This window comes from Ambystoma mexicanum, chromosome 7q (genome assembly GCF_040938575.1).
Source record: "Ambystoma mexicanum isolate Mex_15411 chromosome 7q, UKY_AmexF1_1, whole genome shotgun sequence".
Classification (NCBI taxonomy): Eukaryota; Metazoa; Chordata; class Amphibia; order Caudata; family Ambystomatidae; genus Ambystoma; species Ambystoma mexicanum.
The window spans coordinates 720,341,484-720,367,821 of NC_090941.1; the positions used below are offsets into that span (position 1 = coordinate 720,341,484).

Below are 26,338 nucleotides of genomic sequence, written 5' to 3' on the forward strand. Positions count from 1 at the left end.
TCCCGGATGGCACTGGCGAAATTACAAAGGCCATACGATCAAGGAGGTATAAAAGTGGCCCACTTTGGGGCATACTTTGTGGCATGCCAGCTGCAGTTTGTTACAAGTTGGCTGTCTAACGAGCAGACCCAGGACACTCTAACATTACAATCAGTACGTACCCAGTTCTACTTGATGGAGGAGATATGGAGGGATATCTCACAGGTCCTGAAACCCCAGTTGCTGTGAAGGCTGGGTAGGACGACGTGGCAAAGGGCTTGCCGCTTCCTGGAGATGCAATAGCCTTATTCCCCCCCCCCCCAGATACCATTGGTAACATTAAAAGATGGACGATAAGCAATTTAGACTAAACATCAGGAAGTATTGGGAGCCTATGGGGGTAACAACAGTGAGAAACGTACTGAAGGAAGGTAGGCTGATGGATTTTGACGTACTCGCAGTATAACCGGATATACACAGGGGACACAATGGGGGTCGTCTATGTGACTAAAAGTCACAGGAGCAGAGAGAAGGGGCTACACTAGGTATCCCCTTGGCACAAGGAGTGTGCCAATCGCTCAGAATACAAAGTTTTGAGAGATACAAAGTTATCCTTAAGAACTGTAACTCTAGTATAACGAAAGAATCTCAAAGGAGAACCCAAAGTGTTCCCAGCAATACAGCCCATAGGGAGCGGTGTGCTCAAATAGTAAAATACAGATTCCGTAAAAGAGATATGGAGGCAAGTAGACTGTGGGCTGTTGAGAAAACCACTAGATCGTTCCACTGACCGCTTCCATGACACCACTGGCTCGAGATCCACTCCTGCAGAGGATGCATGCGCAGACGGCATGTGGAACCAGAAAGACACAGGATGCCATCATCCCAAACAGCCGCATGGCTTTCCGTATGGTTATGACTGGCTACATACTAAGGGATCTGAAACATGTTTTGAACCTTCTCGTTGGAGGGGGAAGACAAGCCAGTCTTCTGTCCAAATTAGGGCCCCAGAAATTGTTGGATTTGGCTGGGGACAAGACTTGACTTTTTATCGTTGACTGAGAACCTCCAGGCTGAAAAAAAAACAGTCTATAGTCTTTTGGGTTTTCTCCAGACACGCCTGGTGCGAGTCTCCATTTATGAGCAGAAGAAGCAACAGAAAGTTTGTCCTCCATCCAGCCCAACTTCTGCCCCTGTATTAGAGCTGCATTCCCGGCAGCTAAGCCCTCTTGGGCTCTGAAAAATCGCTGGCCACTTCCCCCCCCACATTTTAATGAAACAAATCTGCATTTTTCTGCAATTTTGACGCTGTGCATGCGACACGCATTGAAATTGAGCGAGATTTGACAATTTTAAAAGTCAAATCGTTTCTTTCTTTGTTGCATCTATGCGGTTTGGATGGCAAGAATCCATCGCTTCTGTGTTGGACCCAGATGTTGGTGGGCACTAAGATGGTCGCCCCTGTGTATGGCAGTGGAGCCATCCTTTGTGTAAAGCCTGGTCCCCTCCAATTGGCTGCCTCCATTCTATTTTACCCTATCAGGGGAGGCGGGAGCCAGTACCACACCAAAGGCCCGGTCTGTGTCCGTCTGGGCTTGCCTTGCCCCCCACTTTTACAGACAAACAATGTGCCATGCTGCTTGGCACTTCAAACACTCCCCCTTGCACTATGGCCTGCTTCCTTCTGCTATAATGTGAGTGCTGCCGATTGCTCCGTTTGCCTGCCTTATCTATTCTGGACTCTGTACCTGTGCCACTACTGACTTTCTCATTGATCTATCTCAGTTGGCACTTCTCACCACTGGACTTCATGGTCAAAAGTTTATGGATGGTCTTCGCATCCTTTGCTCTCACATCCTTTTTCCATCCACTCTGTACTGCAAGTGCTGAAATACCTGTGTCTTAAAATAATCGCACCTAGCTGTGCTCACATACTGCATTGCTTTGTCACTTGCTTCAAAATCGAATTTAGGTGTGCTCACATCCTGCATTGCTTTGGGACTGTTACTCTTAACATCCACTTGGCTGCCTGTGAGTTAAGGTCAGAACTGTGCACTGCAGAAGCCCCCTTCTGCTCCATCTCTCTGCCTCTTGCATCTTTCCTCTTGCTCGGAGATGGCACTCTCCATCTCTCCAATCTACTCCAACTGCTACACCATCACCTATCCACCCTCTCTAACAAAATCTGGACGGAAAAACCATTAAAAAAAATCCTTGCTGCAAAGCCTGGCCTCCCAATTACAGACACCGGTCAGTGCATACTACAGCGAAATCTTCACCGACATCCTTTTCTCCATCCCATCTCCAGACCTATGGACTTCTCATCTCTACTCTCCCCTTAATGGCGGCACCAAGTGTGAAGTCCTCTTGGCGGGCATCTTCTCATCTCTCTGCTGCATTAATGTCTACTTCACGGGCACCATCCTGGTTAAAGGCCCTCAGGCCAACCTTCTTTTTGAATGGATCCTGCCGTCTCTAAACAACTTCCTGCCTGCCTACCTTCCTTTCTTCCTTCCTTCCTTCTCCTGCCTCTCCCCCTACTCCGCCACCTATGACTGAAGTACCACGCCCCTGTACTCCACCTCAAAAAACTTTCAAAGGTAGCGATTGTCTCCACCTGGCGACCCTCAACGCATGCTCAGCCAACAAACACTGCTGACATCTGCCTTCTTCTCGAAGACACTGACCTTGACATACTCGCTCTCACTGAGACTTGGTTCAATGCCAGCTCAGTTACTTCCTTTGACTCTTTCACTCGACGGCTTTAAGATCACCTCCAAGACTCGACCTCACCGGCTGGCGTTGGGGTTCCCTTCTGTGGATTCCTTCTTCCATCCTACCCACTCGGCTCGATTTGGTTATCTTTCCCTCTTCCACCCTGACCATTGCTACCATTTATGGGCCTCCAGGCGCTTCCTCGCTGAGTGGGACGATTTCTATTCCTCCTCTCAACCACTTCCAAATCATCTACAAAATCAAAGATACCCAAGCCAATAATTCAAACTTAACCGACTGTCTAAAAGAAGTCTTGAACTGGATGAATGCCAACAACCTGAAAATCAACCCAGGAAAAACAGAAATCATGATCGTATCCAAAAACCAAGAGAAGGAAACCGCCATACCGTGGCTAACAGAAATGGGAACCGCACCATCACCATCTAAGGTAGTAAAAAATCTGGGCGTCCTGACGGACAACACCCTAACCTTAGAACCACAAATAAATGCAACAGTCAAGAAAAGTTTCTTCCTCCTCCACAAAGCAAGAAGAATTCTACCTTTCCTCTCCTTCACGCACAAAACACTCCCTATCGTCACCCTCATCATGTCAAGCATCGACTATGCAAACAGCCTCTACCTCGGAATACCAGAATACCTCCTGAAGAAACTACAACAGATCCAAAATACAGCAGCCAGACTACGCCTCAAACTATACAGAAGAGACCACATCACCCATGCCCCAAAAACACTACAATGGCTCCCGTAAAACACTGCATCACCTTCAAAACAATGTGCATAACGCACGGGGCAATCTGTGGACAAGGAGCAGAATTCCTACTAAAGAAAATAAGCCAACGGGACCCCTCAGGTCAAGTAACGAAATCCACCTGGAACTAAAACCATACATTAAGAAAAAACTGGGAGGCACCGCCTTCTACCACTTAACCGCAAAAACCTGGAACAGCATCCCAAAAGAAATAAGAAACACCGAAGATCACCTAAAATTCAGAAAATAACTAAAAACCTGGCTCTTCACCACCACCGACTCAAACTGAAAATCCAAACGGAAAGGAAAAAGAATCGACTAAACCGGAAAGGAGACTGACAAGCTCCCAGAACCGACTGAGAAGCACCCACAGCACCTGGATGGGTGACCGTCGAGCAGAGTGGAACACAGGCGATACCCAAGGAGGCTGAGTAAACAATCCCAGCCAATCCCATCCAACATCCTCACCCGCCCCTTAGCTGCTACTAGGTACCACCTTGTTGTGGAATTGTCGAGATACTTCCAATCACCACACTGAGTTGTGGACACTGGTAGGTGCACTGGCCATGTAGGTGGGGGGGGGGGGACATGTGGGGTTGTTAGGGACCCAACCAGAGGCACAGGGTGCCTTGCACCCCCATCTGGAGAGATTACGCAAGCCCAAAACGTCAATTCAGGATAGAGATGCCAACTAACCAATTCCAGTAACAATTTCCTCCTCGGCTTACACCTCTCAAACTCCAAACCAAACAACTGCAAATCTACAGCACAACAAACCGCACAAACGTCACTACACCGCTACAACAAAACACAGACTGGCACAACAGTACACAACGACTATCGGCTGCAAACACCCCAGGCCCAGCCAACTGACCCACCGGGCTGAGGCTGCCAACAGCACATCACTGCACTCTTGCATTTATCCAACCAACTCCCACTAACTTACCCTCCCTCTTTCAGAGCCACCAGAGTGCCAGGGACCACTCCGGTGGTGATAGTGCGCGGTACACATGTCCTTTAACATTAACATAACATGATAGGTGACTAGGATCCAATTAGACTCCCTGTGCACAGCTTCAACCCTCTTCATAGACCTCTGTACCACTCTAGCCCTCTCCATTCTTCCTTCAGGTCCAACCCACTCTGCAGGACACATGCTGGACACCATCATCCACTCGGACCACCCTCTCTCATCTCCTCTGGTAACCCATCTCTCTTGGTCACACTACTCTGCTCTCCTCCCACCTGGGTTTCTATGGCCTTGTGACAACTCTTGCAAATTACCTGCCAACCTCGCTCACAAACATCGTCCAATGAAACGAGTGTCAGCTGCTGCCTTCATTTCCACCTTCATTCCCCCCTTGCCCATCCAACTCAGACTCCACCTCTGCTCTCAGCAACCTCCATCTTTCCATTACCAACAGCCTTGACTTCCTTGCCCCAGTCACGAGGATCCACATGAAACTTGCCTCCAAGCGTAACACCTGGTATGACTCTGAACTTGCAGACCTGAAACTTAAGTGCAGGGCTGCAGAACGGAAGTGGAAAACCTCTGGTTCGCCACAAACTGGCCTGTTGCCTGCTCCAAAGGAATTACAGACTCTATCCGTGCCAAGAAAAGGGCCCACATTCAGGCACTAGTATCAGGTGTATCCAACAACATGGCATCTCCATCACCATCACCATTTTCCTGGGGAAACTGCTTGAGAAGTTGCCCCTGCCCCAACTTAACTTTCACACTGAACTTGTTGACAGACTCCATGACCATCAATATGGATTCTGAGCATCCAGAGGCACAGAAACCGCTCTTCTGAACACCCGTGAAGCACTGCTTGCGTCCCTTGATTCCAATTTCCCTGCGGTCCTCATCCTCCTTGATCTCTCTTCTGCATTTGACACAGTGAACCACTCCATCCTCATAAAAAGGATCCCTGACACCCTTGGCATCACGGAGCGGGCACTAGACTGGCTGACCTCCTTCCTAACTGACCGCTCTTCTAAAGTCGTACTGAGCACCTTGTCCTCCCCTACTTCCATTTCCACCTTTGGCATCCCCAAGGGCGCCATTCTTTTGTCTTGGCTCTTTAACTACCTTACTCGGCTAGAATGCCTCATTTCCTCCTTCTCCGCCAACTTCCAGTGCTATGCCGACGACACACAACTCTTCAAACTTACTGCAGATGTCCTTGCACCCTCCATCATCCCGACTGCCTCTCAGCCATCCAGGAATGGTGTACTTCTAATGATCGCTGCCTCAATGCCAGCCAAACAGATCCTTCCTATTGGAACCCCGCCACCCAACTTCTTCCCTTCACTCTGGCCTTCATCTGTGGGCTCTCCCCCTCAGAAGCCAGAAACCCTGGAGTCATCTTCGACTCCTCTCTCCTTCCTCCCTCATACTCAGGGCATTGCCAAGAAGTCCCACTTTCAGCTTTTCCTTCTGAAAGGAATTCTACCTTTCTTCACCTTCCCCCAGAGACTCAAAGTTACCCGGGCTCAGGTTCTCTCTAGGCTTGACTATTGCAATAGCCTTCTCCTTATTCTACCTTCGTCCACTCTGCAACCCCTCCAGCTAATCCAGAATAGAGCACTTATCCTTGGCCTCAAGCCCAGGGACCACATCTCTCATGCCCTACAAAGTCTTCACTGTCTCCCGGTCGCAGCACAGATTAAATTCAAATCCCTCTGCATCATCCACAAGGCTGTCTGGGGCCAGGGACTACTATCTGCAACTCTTTCCGACTAGATATTCCCCCTCTAGATACCTGCGTACCTCTGGCACCAACTCCTTGTGTGTAAAGTGGTTTGCTAAGCAGAGGGCAGGTGGTTGATCGCTTTCCTCTGCAGGCTCCCTCCTTTGGAACAGCCTCCTCCTCTCTCCTCAGCAGGACCTCCTTAAGTTCCAGAAAAGCCTCAAGACATTCATCTTTACCTCTTCCTTCCCTTTCTCCCGTTAATCGCACAGTAGCTGGATTGGTGTGCAGGGCCCTTGTGCATCCCCGGGGCCCTGACCTCCAACATCTTATCCCAGTTGATGTCGATCCTCTGCACTTGCCTCGGCTCACCCTCCACCACTGGAGGTTGTACTTAACATTCTTCATAGCACTTCACCTGCTGCTCTCCATGAGCACCACAGCACCTATCCCATTCCCTCTCCCCTCTTCACTTGCGCGTTCCAAACACTCAGAAGGCATAGTAGGTTAGTATTCCACTCCCCATTGTCTCTTATATTGTTGTATATAATTATTTAACTTTGTTGTAATTACATTGTCCATCATCCCCTGTCCGCTCCCTGTGGGCGCTTTGAAACAGTATTTGGTTCCCGTATAAGCGCTTAACAAGTGACCAATAAGCAAATCAATAAAATGAGCCAGTCGTCGAGATAAGGGTACACCTGAATGGACTGTCTGCGCAGGCGAGCTGCCGCCACTATCAGTACCTTGGTAAACACTCTTGGGGCTGAGGCAATGCCGAAGGGTAATACCTTGATAGGGCGTGTCCCATCTTGAACCGTAGGTACTTTCTGTGCACTGGTAACATTGAAATATGAAAGTATGCATCTTTCATATGGCCATGTAATACCCTTGCTTTAGCCAGGGATTACCTCCTGCAGTGTCAGCAACCTGAGGCTTGACATACTTGTTCGCAGGTCTAATACAGTGTACATGGTTACATCCTTTTTGGGTACAAGGAAGTATATTGAATAAATACCATCGATTACCAGAAGATCTGGAACAAGCTCAATTACTTCCTTTTGCAGCAGGGTCTGTACTTCTTCCAGGAGAATGTGAAGATTTTTTGTAGTTGGTCTTCTGCTCTTTGGCAGATGGTATCAGGGTGGATGAAGAAATTTGATACAATAGCGTCCGCTCACAGTCTTGAGCATCCACTGGTCTGAGGGTATGCCCTCCCATTCCAGGGTGAAGCATGTTAATTGTCTTACTGGGGAAGCATGGAAGGGGACTCCGAATCAACCAGTCATTTGCTGGCAGGAGAGCCGCTGGCTACTGCATTTCTTGCCCTACATTTGCCACGCCAAAATCCCCTTTGAGGAGGGGTCTGAAAGGTGCCGGATGTTCCCTGGCCGGAATACCAGGAAGACCCGGAATTCTTAAGCCATGCAAGTGCAACAGCTGGTATGATTCCGACTTAGCCTTAATGAAACAAAAGTGCAGAGCTGGTGAAAGGAAGTGGCAGACTGAGCACATCCACGGACAAACTGGCCTGTCACCTTCTCCAAAGGCAATACTGTTTACCCATCCGCTCCAAGCAGAGGGCACCCATCCAAGCCTGCATCTCTGGAGCCACCAACACGGCTGAATGTTTTAAAATCTGTAAGGAACTTGCCAATCCAACTGCAGTCTCCACCTCCCCTCTTCCATCCCAGGGCCTCTGTACTTCACTGGCCTCCCATTTCACAACTAAACCACAGGACATGTCCTCACTCTCCTCTACCACCTCCCAGGCCTCCCTTGCCACCCCACCCCTCAATCCCCCACACTCTCCTCTTTGCCCATAGCAACGGATGAGGCCTCCAAGGTTGTCTGCTTTACGAAAGTCTCCTCCAAACAGAAGCTTCCCCTGCTCCTCTAGAGCCATCAAGGACAGCATCTCCTCTCTCGCTCCTACCTTAGCTTATTTTCTGTAACCACTCCTTTGCCACTGGCTCCTTTCCTCTACCCCCTCAAGCACTCCCTTGTGCACCCTCTACTAAAAAAGCTGCCCGCTGACTCTTCTTGCCTGGCTAACTATCGTCCTAGCACCACTATCCCCTTCCTGGGCAAACTCTTGGAGAAGTTGGTCATCCCCCAACTGATCCACCACACTGAACTTGTTGGTTGTCTCCACAACCACCAGTCCGGCTTCAGAGCATCCAGAGGCACGGAAACTGCCCCCCCCACTCTCGGGCCGCCCTCCTCGAGTTCTCTCCCCTCTCCATCTCGTGAGGCCGAAAACCTTGGAATCATCTTCGACTCCTCACTCTCCTAGTCCCTCCCACATCATGGACCTTGCCAAGAAGGCCCACTTTCAGCACCACCTCCTTGGGGGCATTCTCCCCCTTCCTCGCCTTCCCCCAGAAAGTCAATGGGCCTCATTACGGGTCAGGTGGTAACTGTGCCGGTGATAATGTCAGATTGCCGCCAGACCTGTAACTATTTTCTGGCGCAAGTTATTTATGAAGATCCTACTAGAGGAGGTACAGAGGTAGGAAAAAGAAAAAAAAATCCTCTCAAAATACTAAACAGGCTTCCGAAGTGGACACTCAACAGCAGTAAATGGCCTAACATTAAATATCCTAAGCGAAAAAACATTAGTCAAAGGAGAATAACAGCTATATGGAGCCTGGGTAGATTTCTCGAAGGCATTTGACCATGTCAATAGAACACGCCTATGGATTAAACTGAAGAAATGGAGTATCCCGGAAGGACTTCTATCTAGGCTGGCAGAACTGCACAAGGATACGACTATCAGAGTGCAGCTAGATGATGGACACCTGTCAGACTCAAAGGTTGAGAGAGGAGTATGTCAGGGTTGTTTGGGAGCCCCTTATTTTTTTAACTTCTATTTGGCTGACATGGGAGAGGAACTGGAATCATCAGCACTTGCCAGTCCCATAATTAATGGATGTAAGATTCACTGGCTTGCATACGCCGATGACGTGGTTCTTCTAGATAAAACTCTGATTGGGCTGCAACGACTTCTAGACAGACTGGATGTTTATGCAAAACAAAATGACCCAACTATAAACCCAAAGAAATCAAGGATTTTAGCCTTCAAACATCCCCTTAAGAAAATAAACTACCTAGATTGTCCCCCGAGCTTCCAGAGTATCCCAAGAGTAGGGGATCTAATCTACTTGGCTTAGAAGGTCTACGCAGCTCCAACACAGGGTAAGGTAGAACTGGATGTGCAATTGAAAATCGCCCATCTTGTTCCCCAGATGAAAAAGATTATTAAAATTCTGCAAATTTTCAGTCATGCCACTAGTCAAATTCTACATGGCCAAAGTGGTTCCAGTGATATTGTATGGGCTGGAAAACAAAAACATGTCTCTGGAATACAGACTGGCAAAGACTAGAAGGGCTGGTCTGGAAGAGAGTATTATGCCTACCATCTAGCCTCTCAATGTCTGCCCTTAGATTCAAACTGGGCTTATGGTCACTTAAAGTGCAAGCTGAATGGAAATTTATCTCCTTTTCAGACTTATAATCACAACCCAGAAGGATACCCTGTTTTTCGATCTTAAAGCCCATTTGGAAGCAAAAAAAATCTAAAATACTCTCAAATCTGGAAGAAAGATCTATGGAAAATCTGCAAAAAGCAGGTACCAATCTAGAGACACTCATATCCAACCCTGTAAAAGCAAAAAAACATCTGGAAGAAACAGACTGGATAAAGAATTGATAAGATGCGATCTCAGATCCCAGAAAACTGCTTCCTAAAAACAGAAAAAACGGAATCCTGGCTCAATACCTTCTGAAATTTCCAGACTGGAGGATCAGAATGAACTTCCTCAGAATAAGGCTAAATACAGCTTATGCAGGAGAGATTCTTTCAGTCAGAGGAAAAGGAGAAGAGGCAACTGCCTTGTGTGACATCTGTAAAACACCTAATCAGTCGCTGAAACATCTGTTGATGGTATGTGAGGGGACATGGCCGGTGAGACTCGTATTTTTCTCAAGATTTGGAGTCGGCGGGGAGTCCTATATCCTGGACATGTTCTGGGACAGACTAATTTCTGGTCACTCGAGATCCCCCAACAATAGCAGTGGTGAAAGTGACATTGTGATGACCAAGAAGGCGCTTAATGATCGTTTAAGAAAATCAGCACGTTAAGACAAACTATGAACAGTCGAATAGTAGTCAGAGGGACTATTATATTGTATTGGTTTTGTTAATAGATCTCATAATCTTGCTCCTTTTTAGAAAATTATTTTAAGTGTTTTTTGTACAAAACATAAGCCATAAAGTGCTTATTATTTTATTTAGGTTCCTAGTCATAGCACTGGAGAGCTTTGCCTGGTGAAGAGAGAAGGAAGTTAGGAAGTCGAAATAGTTAATTTTCATTTTTCTTCTTCTCTTTTAAAGTTTTAGTATTCGATGGCAAACTGTAATGGAAGTTTTTTTTTTGTAAAAGGTTCTTAGTAACCAAATACATAAATAAATAAATAAAGTAAGTAAGTAAGTAAGTAAGTAAGTAAGTAAGTAAGTAAGTAAGTACTGGCGCCTGACTTGCCGGTAACTCCGGGGGATTCCAACCCCGGTGGCTGGGAAGTCCGGCACCGGTAAAATGTTGTTTCCCATAGAGTCCAACAGGACTATGGGAGCGGGGATGATTGAAGCACTGACGCTGTTAATAACTGCCGGTGCTTCCGTGAAACTCTGCAGCCAGGTGCCCTGCCGCCCGGCAAGTCAGATCTGCTGGGCGGGAGGGCACCCAACCGGTAGACTTGTACTTTGCCAGTCTGGAAACAACAGTGCCGGTAAACTTACTGGCACTGTTTCTGGACAGGCAAGGTTATAATGAGGTCCAAGGTCTCTAGAGCTCTGGTCCTCTCCAGGCTGGACTACTGTAACAGCCTCTTCCTCCTCAATCTGCCTCTTTCCTCCCTTGGCCCATTCAACTAATTCAGGATAGGACTGCAATACTTATCCTTGGCCTCAAGCCCAGGGACCATTTCGCTCCAACTCTAAAATCTCTCCACTGGCTCCCGGTGGCTGCAAGGATCAAATTCAAGACCCTCTGCATCATCCACAGGGCTTTCAGGCACCCCGCTCCAACTCTCTCTTTAAATACCTCCCTGCTAGTCCTCTAGCTCCAACTCTGTTGATCAGACGTTTCTCCAAGCAGACAGTGTGGGCTACATCTCTCTTCGGCAGGTGCCTCCCTCTGGAATAGCCTCCCTGACGCTCTCAGACCTGAGCCGACCTCCTTACATTCTGGAACTTCTCAAGACCCTGCTTTTCTCTACCTCTTTCCCTCTCTCCCTCCCTGTCCATTTCCACCTCTGCGACTGGTGGCCTGGTTCCCTATGAGTCTTACGGGTTAACAGGCCCTTCCAGGTCCCCTTCCCCGACTAGCATACCACCCAAGTTTGGTCCTTCCACTTAGTCAGTGGTGCCCCCGGCACCGCTTTGCACTTATCCCCCAGTCGCCCCTCCACCCCCCCCCAGGCTACCCCTCAACACTTGCCTAGCCCCTGGGTCCCCCTACTCCCCCTCTGCATTCTATGCAGCTACAACCCACCCCCTCGTTTTTGCACTTCTCGTTACTGCACTTGCACAATCTGAATATCACAAGGCCTCGTAGGACAGTTACGGTTTACGTCGCCTGCTTCCTTTTTTTTGCATTGTGGTGCCTGGAAACACCATTTGCTGTATATGCACTATGTAAACCTTCAATAAATAAAATACATAAAATAAATGCATGGCATTTAAAGAGTGCCTTCAGCCAACACCAAGTCAAGCGTGCTCTTCAATATATTTTGTGTAACTTGAAGTCGCTCGTGCTCCACTGCAAGTAGTTGTGACCTTATAGAGAAGCCTTGTGAAGGGAACGAACGAGAGACACTTGCACTCCTTTTATAAGAGGCTTGCTGAGGTGAAGCTTTGAAGATTACGAGCAGATAGCCCTACGGGATATAGTTTTGAAATAACGAGGAAGTCGCTTTGGTTTTTTCCAATTGGTGGCAGACCGTGGCAAGTCAGCGACATGTGGTCGTGCAGTACAAGTGTTTGAAGGAGGTCACTAAGAAAACAAAGTGAAGAACTTGTACATAATATCCAAGCACATTTATAAATCTAAATTTGGGAGCGCAAGGGTGCCCATGGTATGCAACAAATTTCAAACATGACTATGTGAGATAGAAACAGTGTCCTGAAGACAGAATCTATGAAGAAACACAAAGAAAATTAATTTGATTGTTTTCTTTTGAAGAAAGTATAGATTCTAGAAACACATGTGTAGTGCTGGCACATTTTGTTTTTCCCAAAGAAGAGGAGAACTTTGTAATAAGAACGCACAACTAAGGTGTGTCCACATATTATGCCCCATTGTAGAAACTTTATGGGTGTTTAGATGCATACTCAATGAAATAGTGAAAAAGATGCATTTTTCTGTGTGAACCATTAGCGTGTTTTTCTTTTTTTATATGTACTATGTGAGCTGTATATCTTTTTATGACTGTGATAGACATTAAAATGTGTTATTTTTTGAAAGGCCTTGTGTGTCTACTTACATATTGAATGGGTAGCATGCATGTGTAGTGGGCAGATGCTATAGACAAACTCATTGTCTGAAAGGGAGCAAGCAGTTTTTCGTGGGATTGTGTTTGTTGTGTCAGAGTTTAGTCCTCACCCACATGGCCCCTAAAAAGAGGACCACATAGCTCGGTTTAAGCTAATCTTATAGGCTCGGGTACATTCTGCAGACTCTTTTGCACCAGTCCCCATTGGACATCGCTAAAGCTAGCAAGGAGACTGATATGGTTAGCAATGCGGGTGCTGTAGGCAGCAGAAGTGATGCTTTTACCCAGGGTGTAAAGTTTCTTGCAGTCTTTATATGGGGGCAATTTGGACAAAGACGGGGGAACCCTTGCACGTTTTCTAGTGATGGTAACAACTAGCGAATCCGGGACGGAATGTCCCTCGATATAGAGTGGATCAGAAGGTGTGGGGCGATACATCTGCTCCACCTGTGGATTCATGGCCCGAGTAAGGGAGGGTATAAGCAAGGACGCAGCAATGCGCTTTATAATAGCATTACGAAGCAGTATAGCTTGGCTGACAGGAACCTTTTCCTTAAGGATATCCTCAACAAAGTCCGAATCAGGCACCACCTCCTGGGTGACAATCTTAAAATGGTCTGCTGCTTTCCTAAGGCAAGTGTTAAACAGCAACCGATCATTTAAATTAAATATGACCAATTAGATATGATCAGGCTCAGCTTTGTGAGCAGGAGTAGGGGGCCAATTTCCCTGGTCATCTGCAGGAATCCAAGCAGCTGTGTTGTGAGAAACTGGGTCTTGGCAGCCATCACCCTGATCTGGGACGTAGTAGACGTCATCTTCCTAATCCTACTGATCATCGTGGAAAATGTTTCCATAAGGATCAGGTAATCTTTGCCTGGGAGTAGAGCGCGCTTCAGGAGAGTGAATGCTAGAAGACTGACAGTCTAGGGCCTTCATCAAGGCAACAAGATTTCTTAAGGACATCATCAAGCTCATCTGAAAAGTCAATAAATTCAGACACTTTATTCATAGTGTTCAAATCTTTATCTAATCCAGGGAGAGGATGAGGAAGCTTCTGCAAAAGGGAAAGCGGAGTCAGAAGGAGCAAGGTCTGCAGGCTGTTGAAGAGCCTGGGACAATGGAGAAGAGGCCTAGGAATACCCTGAAGGCAAACCAGGGACTTTTTGGGGCCCAGAACCATGAGGGGGACTTTAGAATGCTTTCCCCAGAGTCTGAGGTGAGGTTTCACACATCGGAAACATGCGTCGAGATTTTAGGGCCAGAACCCAAAGAAACAAACGTCTTGGTACTATGTGCCGGCGGTGGGGTAGGCACAGTGGGCCCTGAACCCTCAGGTTCAGTAGGCCCGACAAAACATGACAGGCCTACGAGTGCCAAAGGCTTTTTCGATGAATCTGAAGGAGGCAAAGGGGTTGTGTGCTTGGCCTTTGAAAGAATGTGTTCCCTTGTCGCCAGGGTGTGATTTCCCTATTGTACTGCCAACGGCACGCTTAGCGGGGCATGTGACGGGCACGTGGGAGTAGGCCGACTCCAAAAGAACGTCTTCGACTCCCAAAACTGAGCCGTAGCCGCTTGAGAAATCCTCGCCTGAGGTGCCGGCAGGAGAGGGACACTCAGCCTACATAGCGTAGGCCGCCTACCGCTTCGTGCTCCTTTCTAGGAGTGTTTCATGCTTAGAGTTTACAGGCTTTGCAGCGCTGCTAGTCGTCACGAGGTGGACAACCGTTACACTCTCTGTGAATGTCCTTCCACGGAAATCTCCTGTTATATGAAGGCCAAAATGTAAAAGCCAGACAAGAAAAGCAAGAGGAGGGAAAGAAAAGAAAAGGCATTCTCCTAAGAGAAGTGTTTAGGGAACACTGGTACCCACTATCCCTACTTTAAAGCTGAGACCTGAAGGACAAGGCTGACAACAGCTGTCGAGTCGTTGGAGGCAGCCAATGCTTACAAAACAGTCGCCAGAGGATCGAACAGTAGAAGTAAACAGTTGATGTATGTGTCAAAGACGCATGAACAAAAATAATTCTCTTAACACAAGCTCCACATAAAGCAACTGACCAGAAAGAGTCTAGCTGGACCTCGACGCGTGAAGGATCTTTGGTACAAATACACGTCACGTTAGGGATAGTGTTGCAGTCACACCCTTGTCAACATTAGGGATGTAACAGTATTACGGTATACCGTTAAAGATACCGTGAACCACTTAATTGAATAATAACCGTCACATTGTTTATACCAGTATACCGTTCATACCGTTAAGTGTGCTTTTCAATCTAGTTTGGAAAGCCTGCAGTAAGCAAGTGCTGCACAGTCTTGGTCTTGCACTGTTGGATGTGCCGTCTGCCAAGTAGTTTCAGTTTGAGCAGTTTTTAATGCCATTCCATAAACCACACGTGCCTGACACAAAATCAATATGTTAGCAATAGGAAGAATAAATACAGTACCAAGAAGGAAAAGGGTTTACTTTTTTTTTTAAAGTGCTCGCACAGCCTGCGGGCATCAAGGCAGTGTTAAAGAAATTGTTTATTTAGTTGTGTAATTTGCGTAATTATAACACGCTTAAACACCCAGAGGTTTCTAAGCGCTGACCCAGGGAAATCGAACCTGTGTTGCTTCGTGTCGTCTTGCTTCCAAGGCACGCACGTTGCCGCTGAGCTATCCTCCCGGGACTTTGGGTTGGCGCTTTGGGGTTTATATATTTATAATGGATAATGTTTTCTAAACATATGACGATGGAGGATGTCCCTGGTTCCATCATTGAATTTACATATAATAAGTCACACTGCGAAATGTACTCATCTTTGTGGGTATTCCCTGCTGCCATACCAAAGGGTAACATGTCTGTGATTACTGAACACCTTTTGGCCCGGAAGTAAACTAAAGGCTGAGAGAGAGAGAGAGACAGAGAAAGCGAGAGAAAGCGAGAAAGAGAGAGAAAGAACAAACATATACTACCATCAAACTCCATTGATCTGTGGCATGTAGGTTATCAAGATGGCAACATGTTCATCTTCACCAGTAGCCAGTGGGTGAGCTAAAAGCCTTAATAACCACTTAAGAAAAGCTATTCAGTTTGCTTTGCCTGTTGCAGCAGGGCTGCCCCCCCCTCCTCCACTCCACACGTGTGTTTGGTGGAAGCAAGGGGTGGCATTTCAGTGGAAAGTATGTTGAAAAGCCCAATTCTGGCCCTTGGTGCCTGGTTTTGTTTGTGTTGATAAATCTGACAATTTATGACTTTTTAGAAAATTTGTTAAAATTAGTTAACTCCACCTACTATACCGTGATAACCATGATATACCGTCATTTGGCAAGAAGGTTATTGTACCGTCAAAAAACTAATACCGTGACACCCCTATTCAACATCCCTTTTCGATCTTCAAAAAAAAGATGCAATACTCCGCAATTACCACTAGATGTGGGACTATATGCACAGCATGCGATTCCAAGCAGATACACAAGAATCAGCAATGTATTTTATTTGACCAAACTCTAGGCTTGTGCTTACGTGTAAACATTCTCTGCACGTTTTAAGGCCTTGCCCTAGGAATTCATAGGAAACAATGTATGATGCTATTAAATTTGCTTCATTCAGTACACCTCAATCTGTGGCTGCTATCAGAGACATTATCGCCGGGCGATTTCAGGTGGCAATCTTCTTGCAAATGACAAGAACTAAGCCCCAATAACCACACTCCGGCCCATCGCCACATCTTAGGCAGGCACCTGCCATTTTTGTTAAACCACTTGATGTCCCCAGGGTCAGATTATGGTCTTTGCTGCAGCATAAATGCAATCACTTTCTTCATTAATATAATTATTAATTATCTTTAAAAAAAATAGGTCAGCATAAAAGCCATTGAACATTTTACAGATAATTTAGGAAATGTCCATGTGCAAATAAATCTTACCTTCAGGTATCACATGTGGTGGCCTGTAATTGAAATCCAGAGCAAAATCGGGCCCCTCACAAAGCCTATAACATGATATTGGAAAAACAGTGTCAAGAAGTACAAGACGTGATTCAAAGTAGTCTCTGATGGTATCTTCTGCCACTCTGGAAACGCTAAAAGAAATGGAAGTATAGTTTTACCTAAATGTCTTTTTACAAAAATGTGAATATATAGAAAGACGCTGGAGATGAGTATAGATCTAAAGTAACGAGTCTCCAGATGTGCACATTGCTGCCAAATATGGTTTAAGATCAGAACTTGCATCTTGGTTTTAATTAAATATGGCCAATGGCATGAAATTAGTATGCTGCAACAATAAAACTTCTCTTAACTACACATTCCACTGCTTGGAGCCCATAAGGGGTTTTAGTGTTAGCTATATGAGGAAAACGTTACTTACCTTTAACGTTATTTTTGCAGCTTTGATCTTTTTTTAGAGAGTCACATGCTTTGCACGATCCACCATCTGTTGATAGTGAAGAACTGCACTTTGTTTACAGAGCTTTTTATTATGTTAAAGGCATTTATATAGCGCACCGTCACCAACGGAGTTGGTCTCCAGGCGCTCAGGCGGTTCTGTAAACAAAAAGGTGGTGGGTTAGTGGGTGAAGAGTACATAGGAAATTGAGCGGAGGTGTACTGTTGGCAGCTTCAGTTCGGTTTTCACCGCGCGCTGAGCTTGGGTGTGCATATAGGATCGAAGCGGGTCCTCGTGTACTGTTGATATGTGTTGGTTGTTCGTTGTTGTAGTATGGTGAAGTCTGTGCGGTTTGCTGTGAGAGAGGCGGTTGGGTGGGCTTGTGCGAATTAAGTATGCAGAAATTTGAGGTATTGGTTAGTGGGTTGTATGTCTCAATCCCTGTAGTTTAGTTTATGTATCAGGTTGTCATACTGGGTCGGTATATTCTTCTCTTGGCTTACTGATTGTCTATTTCCTGTGGTGATAGTGTGGCTGGTTCCAGCATATTGAGTTGGCCAAGTACCCCAGATTTGGTGAGCATTATCCTGTAGTTTGATAGTGGTGTTCCATTATCCTTAACCAGCTCCTTGCTATCCATTTGCTGTTGGTGGTCCATTGGGTGGTATAATCTACTCTTCCCTTTCGTGACCGTCTAGTTTCAGGGCCTGGGGTCGAGGCTGGCCTCCATCCAAGTTTGACTTTAGTACACCCGACGGGAGAGCATAATCCCTGCTTAGGTGGGGTTACATTATCATTCCCGCTCCTTCCTATCTATTACTGTCGGTGGTCCATTGCTGCCTGTGCCTTCGAGGATGCCAGGTGACACTGCTGGGTCATACCTTGCTCTCCCTTCCGATTGATCTGGGGTGTTCCTTGGTATGATTGATGTGGTTTGTTACCTTATTATGGGTGGAAAGGAACCATTCAGTGACAGGATCCAGGTTGGCCTTGCATGTACTACCCCCAACACTCCAGTTAAGCAACACCATCCTTAGGTGTTTCATCACCTTTATATTAATAAAACCTATACGAGAAGAAACCTGAAAAATTACTTTTATGGTGGTTCAGGTTCTCCCGGTCCTTGCATCCTTTCTTCACTAGTTGGGAGAACATGCATTCACAGACGGGCCATTAACAGCGGACCCAAAAATGTAAAATGAAATACTGCCTCCACTTTTAGCTTTTGATAGACGGCAATGAGTGTGTGTCAATACAAATCTCAGCCCTGCTCCTCTAAGTGTGCATCACACATGCCCACATTTTCCCGAAATCTGAAGTTGGAATGGGAGAAAACTGTTGATTGTTGCATGCACAGTACATGATCTTTGGGCTTGGCACTTCGTGGCTGAAAGATGAATCCTTTCTAAAAGATGCATCCAAGGCATAAAGCTTAATGGTGTAGCCAGGTTGCAGCCCTGCAGACTTCCGAAACTGGGACATGCTTACAAAGGAATAAGTTAATTACCTGTAACTACTATTCTTCAGCATTGTTACCTTGCGGTTTGAATATTTCCAGTCTGCTGGGAATCCTCAGTAATAAAGAAGTTTACATTTACAGTTTTTAGAAATGCAGCCACTTTAGTGCTCTATTTGAGTAATTTTGGGTTATATTGCCCCACAGCCAAATGACAGGTCTCCCTTAGCTCCGACCTCGGAGGGCATCTTCAAATGCTCACAAGCGCACGGGATCATGGCAATATGAGCCAAGAGTAGCCATAAGCATGTTCATCTATGAAAGGAACCAATGCTGGAGAACTGGGTGTGAAGAATCGAAAGAAATCATCCCTTCTCCCCAAGCGGGACCACATTTGGAGAGACTCCCCCCACCCCGCCCACCCCCCACTTGGGGGATAATGGACTAAGTCTACCTGTAACGAGAGATGGGAGAGACGGAACGAGTTACTTACCTGTAACTGTTTCTCCTGCATGGGTCTGGCGTGGATTCACATGCTCATGAATATTCCCCGTCGTCAGGCTGGGAATCCTCGGTAAAGAAAATAAATCAGTATCAGTTTTGTTTCTGATCCGTCTTTCCTAGTAGTAACCAATCACTGGTCTCTGGGTCATACTGCCCCCAGCCAATGACTTCCCTCTCCCTAAGCCCCGCCCCAGGCAGCCTTGCTCAGATTTGGTAGCACGTAAAGTGGCAGTATGACCAAGTGAAGAGCCGCAGAGGGGAAGGAGGGAGGCTTCGCATGTGAATCCATGCCAGACCCATGCTGGAGAAGAACAAGTTACTTACCAACTGTAACATTCTTTCGACTGGATGTTCCTCCCACATATTCCTCATCTTATGATAACTCGTCGTCCCAGCTTTGCTGTTGAGAAAAAAAATAATAATTCTCTCGGCAGAGGGCGCTGTGCTCAAGGTCGTGGCGTCGATTGTCCCTCGACGGACTCCATACTCTGTCGACGTCACTGATGGTATAAATAGCTTGAGCCGCGCCCGTTGCTTCAGTTCTGTTTTTTCGATGAAACATATGAGGACCACCCAGGCGTGCCCCATGACAGATACATTCTTCGTGAGAGGAAAGTGTAAGAAAACGTAAACTGTACTGTGGGGTAGGATGGGAGGGTCGATGAATACGTGGGAGGAACATCCAGTCGAAAGAACGTTACAGTTGGTAAGTAACTTGTTCTTCGAATGGATTGTGTCCTCCCACGTATTCCTCATCTTATGATAGACTCCCATAGCAGTGGCAATTTTGGAGGCGGGAGTACTAGTTTCAGTTTTCGTGGACAGAATGCAGAACTGCCTTCGCAAATAATCCCTCATTGGAGGAGGCAGTATCCAAGCAGTAATGCTTGACAAAAGTATGCATTGTTTTCCAAGTTGCAGCTGCACAAATATCTGCTGCCAGGACTCCCCTCTTTAGAGCCGCAGAAGTAGCCACTCAGCTTGTAAAATGGGCACGAAGCCCATCTGGTGGGTCTTTTCCCGCTAATCTGTAGCATTCATGGCTAAGATGATCCAGCGGGATATGGTTTGTTTTGTTACAGATAAGTCTAGTTTATAACCAGTATAACCCACGAATAGTTGGTCATCTTGTCTCAATTTAGACATCTTTGAGATGTAAAAACTAAGAGCCCTCTTGGGATCTAGTCTGTGCAGTCTCTCCTCTTCCTTGCCCAAATGAGGAGGATAAAAAGTTGGTAGTACTATTTTTGTGACAAATGGAAGTCTGAAACTACCTTTGGTAAGAATGAAGGTTTAACTTTGAGGACTAACTTATCCTTATAAAAAAATAGTATATAGTGATTTGCATGAGAGAGCCTGAAGTTCACTAACCCTGCAGGCTGATGATAGGGCCACAAGGAGGACAGTTTTTAGTGTTAAAAGCCTCAATGGACATGAGTGCAGAGGCTTAAAAGGTATGCAAGTCAAGAATTTTAATACTAAAATTAAGTCCCAAGTTGGGACATGAAAAGGTATTGGAGGGTATACGTTAGTAAGTCCTTTTAAGAATTGAATTAGTGGTATTTTGAAATATGAAAACCCTTCCGAGGTACGCTTGAAAATGGACAGCGCAGTAAGGTATCCTTTGATTGTTCCTATCTGGAGCCCCAGATCGGCTAGATGTAATAGTAAAGAGAGCACTACTGGAGTGCCACATTGAAAAGGGTCCACTTCCTTATCTTTGCACCAGTTACTAAACCTGTTCCAGCGGCATCGACAAAGATTTTGTTGCTGGCCTTCTGGCCGAAAGCAACATTTCCATTAGGTCATCCGGAAGATCCCAATCCTTGTATCCCAACCTCTCAGAAACCATGCGTGAAGGTGGAGTGTCTTGACCTCTGGATGGAGAACCCGACCTTCCTCTTGCGAGAGAACATCCTCTTTGCGGAAGACGTATTGGGGGGCAGATAGACATGTCTAGAAGGTCCGGGTACCACATTCTCCTGGCCCAACCCGGGGCAATTAGGATCATGGTTTTCCTGAACTTTCTCAACCTCCTGGTTACTTGAGGAATCACAGGGACTGGGGGAAACGCGTACAGCAGTGGAAACTTCCACTCCACTACGAATGCGTCTCCCAGAGCTCCTCTTTGAGGAAATTCCCTTGAGCAGTACTGATCGCACTTCCGGTTGATCGCGGTGGCGAACAGATCCACTTGAGGGGTTCCCCAAAGGGCGAAGATCTCCAGAAGGACTTCCTGAGCCAGCTCCCACTCGTGAGAGACTGCTCTGCCTGCTCAGAGCGTCTGCTGCCGTGTTCTTCTCTCCGGCTAGGTGAATTACCGAAAGAGATTCCTTCTCGTATTGCCCAGAACCATAGCTGCATCGCCTCTCTGCACAGTGGTAGTGACCCTACTCCGCCTCTCTTGTTGAGGTAGTACATGGCCACCGTGTTGTCCGTCATTATCAGGACATTATTTACCTGTACAAAGGGCAGAAAGGCCTTCAGCGCTAGTCTGATTGCCCTCAACTCCAAAAGGTTGATGTGTAGTTTGGACTCTGATGGAGACCAACGACCGCTGATAGTCAGATCTTTGGTGTGTGCTCCCCACCCTGTGTGTGAGGCATCCGTCACTACTGTTATCTCCGGCCATGGTTGCTAAAAAGACTCTCCCTTGAGAATAATGTTGTTGCAAGCCCACCATAGAAGATCCTGAGCAACTGCACTCAGGACTTGCAGAAGATCTGACATATTCCCTGAGAACTGGGACCACTGAGTTCTGAGCGCCCATTGAAGGGATCTCATTCTCAACGTAGCCTCTGGTACTAGGAAAATGCAGGATGCCATGAGGCCGAGCAACCTGAGAAAATCGAAGGCCGGTAGACGTTGGGCATTCTGGAATTTTGTTACCAACTACTGGATGTGGAGAGCTCTCACTTCGGGAGGCGAGGCTTTTCCCGAGGAAGTGTCCAAGACTGCTCCGATAATCTGGAGCTTCTGGGATGGTATCATGTGGGACTTCTTGAAATTGAGGGAGAAGCCCAATTTGTGGAGGAAATGGCAGGTGATCGAAAGATGTTCCTGAGCTTGTTCTGGAGAACTTGCTCTGATCAACCAGTCGTCCAGGTAGGGATATTTGTGAATACCTCCTCTCCTGAGACTCGCTGCCACAACCGCCAACAGTTTGGTGAAAACCCCCGGGGCAGAGGTCAACCCGAATGGCAGAACTCGAAACTGATAATGTGAATTGCCAATCCCGAACCTCAGGTACTTTCTGTCCTTTGGATGGATTGGTACATGAAAGTAAGCATCCTGAAGGTCCAATGATCCCAACCAATCTTGGAGTTGGAGAGCCTGAAGGATCTGAGAAAGTCACCATCTTGAACTTGTCCTTCCTGAGGAACTTGTTCAAGTTTCTCAAGCCAAGATGGGTCTCAGTCCTCCGTCCTTTTTTGGAATGAGAAAATATGGGGAGTAGCAACCCCTGTTCCTCTCCGTTACCAGTTCTATGGCACCTTTCTCTAGCAGGGTTAAAATTTCCTGCAACAAGAGCGGATCTGGAATTTTGACGGAGTTGGCTCCTGGTGGATGATTGAGGCCTTTTTAGAAAGGGGAGACAGTAACCTTGGGCTACTGTTTCCAGTGCCCAAGCATCTGATGTAATGCCCCGCCATTCTTTCAGATGCTGAGAGATCCTGCCTCCCACTGGTGTTTTGTGCAACAAGGTCTCAGAGGGATTTGGAGGCGGCTGCAGGAGTGGCTGAGGGTACAGATGCCGCTCAAGGGGCTGATTTTGCACCTCTTCCTCGTGCTCCACGAGGGAAGTTTCTTTTGCGTCTTTGAGAAGCCCATCCTCTTACTCTACCAAAAGAGGAGTAGTATCGAAAAGAACGACCCCTCCAGGAAGATGAGCCGGAATAGGGTTTTAGAGGCTGACACAGAGGCGCTAAGCGATTTAGCTGCCGCTTTCGAGGTCTGAAGTTTTTCTAGGCTTTATCAGCCTTGCTGCCAAACAGCCTCGAGCCATCAAAGGTCATGTTAATGAGTCTGGCTTGCACATCTGGTGCAAACCCCGACTTCAACCATGCAAATCTGCGTAGCACAACGCTTGCAGCCATGGATCTGTTGATACTATCAGCAGTATCCAGTCTAGACTGGAGACATTCCCCCATTGCCTCCTTCCAGTCTTGGACTATATTCAACAAGCCTTCCCTTTCCTCGACTTCCGGAATATGATCAGCCGCCGCCGAAATACAGTCACACAGGGTATGGGTAAACCTGGCCAGGGTACAGATGACATTTGTCGATTTAAGGGCCATACTGCCTGACGTGAAAACTTTACGTGCCCATGCGTCAACTTTTTTATCCTCTCTATCTGGAGGAATAGTGGGATATGCAGTTTGTTTTGATGTAGATGCTGCCTGAATGACTAGACTTTCTGGAGTCTGATGCTTATTTAAGTATTCAGGATCCGTTCCAGCTGGTCTATATTTCTTTGGAAATGTGCTACCTGCAGCAGCAATACTCTCTGGTTTATCCCAGTTTTTCTCCACCGTCCTTTGAAGGGCCCTGTGAAAGGGGAGAACTGGATCTTTTTGAGGCCCTCTGACAATTATATCCGTCATGGCATCCTGTTGAAAAACGGGTGAAGTGTTACCCCAACCCATATATTCTATTACTCTGGTCATAAGAACCCTGTACCCAGCATCTGCATGCTCTGCAGGATCAGGTCTGGATAACTAATTCTGGGGAGGTGTCAATTCCACTGGCAGAATGTAGAGTATCACTCAGGTCTCTTATTCTAGATTCCTGTCAATAAGTTCCTCAGGAACTTGCTTTGTGCCATAAGAAACTCCAAAATGAGTAACTTAGTCTTCTTCTAAGCCAGATTCCTCATAAAGTGAGGACATGGACTTAAAAAATTCTGACCTGGGCAAAGGAGTGAATCTCCTTTCTTCTTCTACCATACGCGTTGAAGGGATTGATAAATCCTTCGAAGTTGTCAAAGGAGTTTGATGACTTCGAAGATGACTTCGACATGGGCGTCGAGGATGTTTTTGGTTTTGGTGCCGAAATGGTTGACGCTGCCTGCGTCAATGAAGTCGAAGCCTTCAACGACTTATGTTTTTTGTATTGCACCGGAGAAGTGCTCGACTCTCGAAGAGTCTTCGACGGCTTGGTGTCGACTCGAATTTTTTTAGTCTCCTCGACACTACTGGTCTTTACCATGGTAGTCTTGGACTTCCCTTTGTCGTCCAATGGAGCGACCTTAGGGTATGGCTTTTTCGAGGTCCTTTCGAGGGGGTCGGGACCGCGTTCTCGAAAACCTCCATCTTTTTACGGAATTCTTCCCATTTACTGGGAGAATCCGATTTTGTTGGACATCGAATTTCTTTGGTCGACTCTGAAGAAGATGAGGGAGATCTATGTCTCCTCCTCATTTTTTTAGAGGATGACGAAGAGCGTCTCAATCCACTCTAAGATCGAGATCTCTTGGAATGCCTATGGCGATCAGATTTCTTCGAATCAGCCGCTTTATGTTTTTTAGATGTAGCCTTCTTAGAGGCTTCCCTCCCCACCGACAGTTTACCTCTCCCCTCACAAAGAGCTTTCTCAGTCATGGATTGGCAGGAACCGCAGTCGTCGGTTCGGTGACTGGAACCGAGACACCAGAGACAAACCCGGTGGGGATCCGTGATCGACATTTTTGATTCACACTCTACACACTTCTTGAACCCAGTCTTGGATGTTGAAGGAGTTGAAGATGATGACATTCTTCACAGAAAATCTGAAGCGCGCCGTTCGAAAGAGAAGCGATCGGAAAATCGGAACTGAAGCAACGGGCGCTGCCCGAGTTATTTATACCCTCGGTGACGTCGACAGAGTACGGAGTCCGTCGAGGGACAATAGACGCCACAACCTCGAGCACAGCGCCTTCTGCCGAGAGAAAATAATTTTTTTTCCCCCCCCGAAACAGCGAAGCTGGGACAACGAGTTATCATAAGATGAGGAATACGTGGGAGGACACAATCCATTCGAACAACAGTTACAGGTAATGGATTCACATGCTCATGAATATAAAACTACATAGCAGTACACACATGCACAACCACGGGGAGGTGGCAAGGCTCAACATTAAGCATTACATAAAACTCAACATTAAGCATCTCTTACCTCCTCACCAGGCTCATCTTAAGCGAACAGGTTGCGCAGCACTGCCTGGCCGACTCTGGACTCCTCCCTGGAATCCCAGTCAACGCAGTAAAATCTCGTGAAGGTGTGCGTCGACCTCCACGTAGCAGCCCTGCAGATGTCCAGCAGGGGCACACCAGACAAGAACGCTGTGGTAGCAGCGATCGCTCTGGCCGAATGGGCTCTCGGACGGCCGGGCAACAGTCAGTTTGCCAACCGATGACAGTGCATGATGCAGCCGGAGAGCCATCTGGAAACGGAAGCCTTCGAGAGAGCCTTCCCTTGGTTCACAGGTCCAAAGTTCACAAACAGCTGTGATGTCTTCCAAAAACTCTTCGTTCGGTCCACGTAGAACTTCAGCGCTCTAGTTACATGCAGCGAGTGCAAAGTCTTCTCGGCCTCGACGAAGGCGACGGGGAAAAAGACTGCCAACACCAAGGGCTCGTTGAGATGGAAGTCCGACGGCACCTTGGGCATGAAGGAGGGGTGTGTCCTCAGCACCACCCTCGTCTCGTGGAAAGTCAAGTATGGAGGCTTGCAGGAAAGGGCCTGAATCTCTCCCACGCGTCGTGCAGAGGTGATGGCCACATTGTACGCTGTCTTCCATGACAGGAACTTCAACGGAGCCGAATGCAAGGGCTCGAATGGCAGCCCCATGAGCCTGGTCAGCACCACGTTGAGCTCCCACGCCAGGGCTGGAACCTTCACCGGCGGGAACGATCGAAACAGTCCTTTCATAAACTACTTCACCAGGCGATGACACCACAGGGATGACCGTCCTGCAGTTCTGGTGTATCGGGAAATCGCTGCCAGATGTATCTTGATGGAAGCATGAGCTAGTCCAGGTTTGGCCAGCGACAGCAAGTACGGTAGCACTTGAGGGGCAGTAATCCGTAAAGGGTTAATCTTCTATGCACGGCACCCGACAGAACCTCTTCCACTTGTGTCCGTAGCACTTGAGAGTTGAGGACGCCCTGGCCTTTGCAAGAACCTATGCATTCGGCCGGGATATGGTACCCTCCAAACTCCTTCTCTGGAGAGAAGATCTGCGTCCGTCGACAGTTTGACTGGTGGGGACGCTGACAAGTCCAGAAGGTCGGGGAACCAGATCTGTCTCGGCCACCT

At 47.1% G+C, this 26,338-nt stretch overlaps 1 protein-coding gene across 3 annotated transcripts in view; it reads right to left on the reverse strand.

The window, feature by feature from the left end:
* The window catches only part of MPHOSPH8 (M-phase phosphoprotein 8), a 620,343-nt gene that overhangs the window by 160,875 nt on the left and 433,130 nt on the right, over nt 1-26,338 (reverse strand). For all 3 annotated transcript variants that reach the window (XM_069639105.1, XM_069639103.1, XM_069639104.1), the window contains one exon: nt 16,623-16,777. In XM_069639105.1, the coding sequence (XP_069495206.1) occupies nt 16,623-16,777 (155 nt within the window). The remainder of the gene's footprint in view (nt 1-16,622; nt 16,778-26,338) is intronic.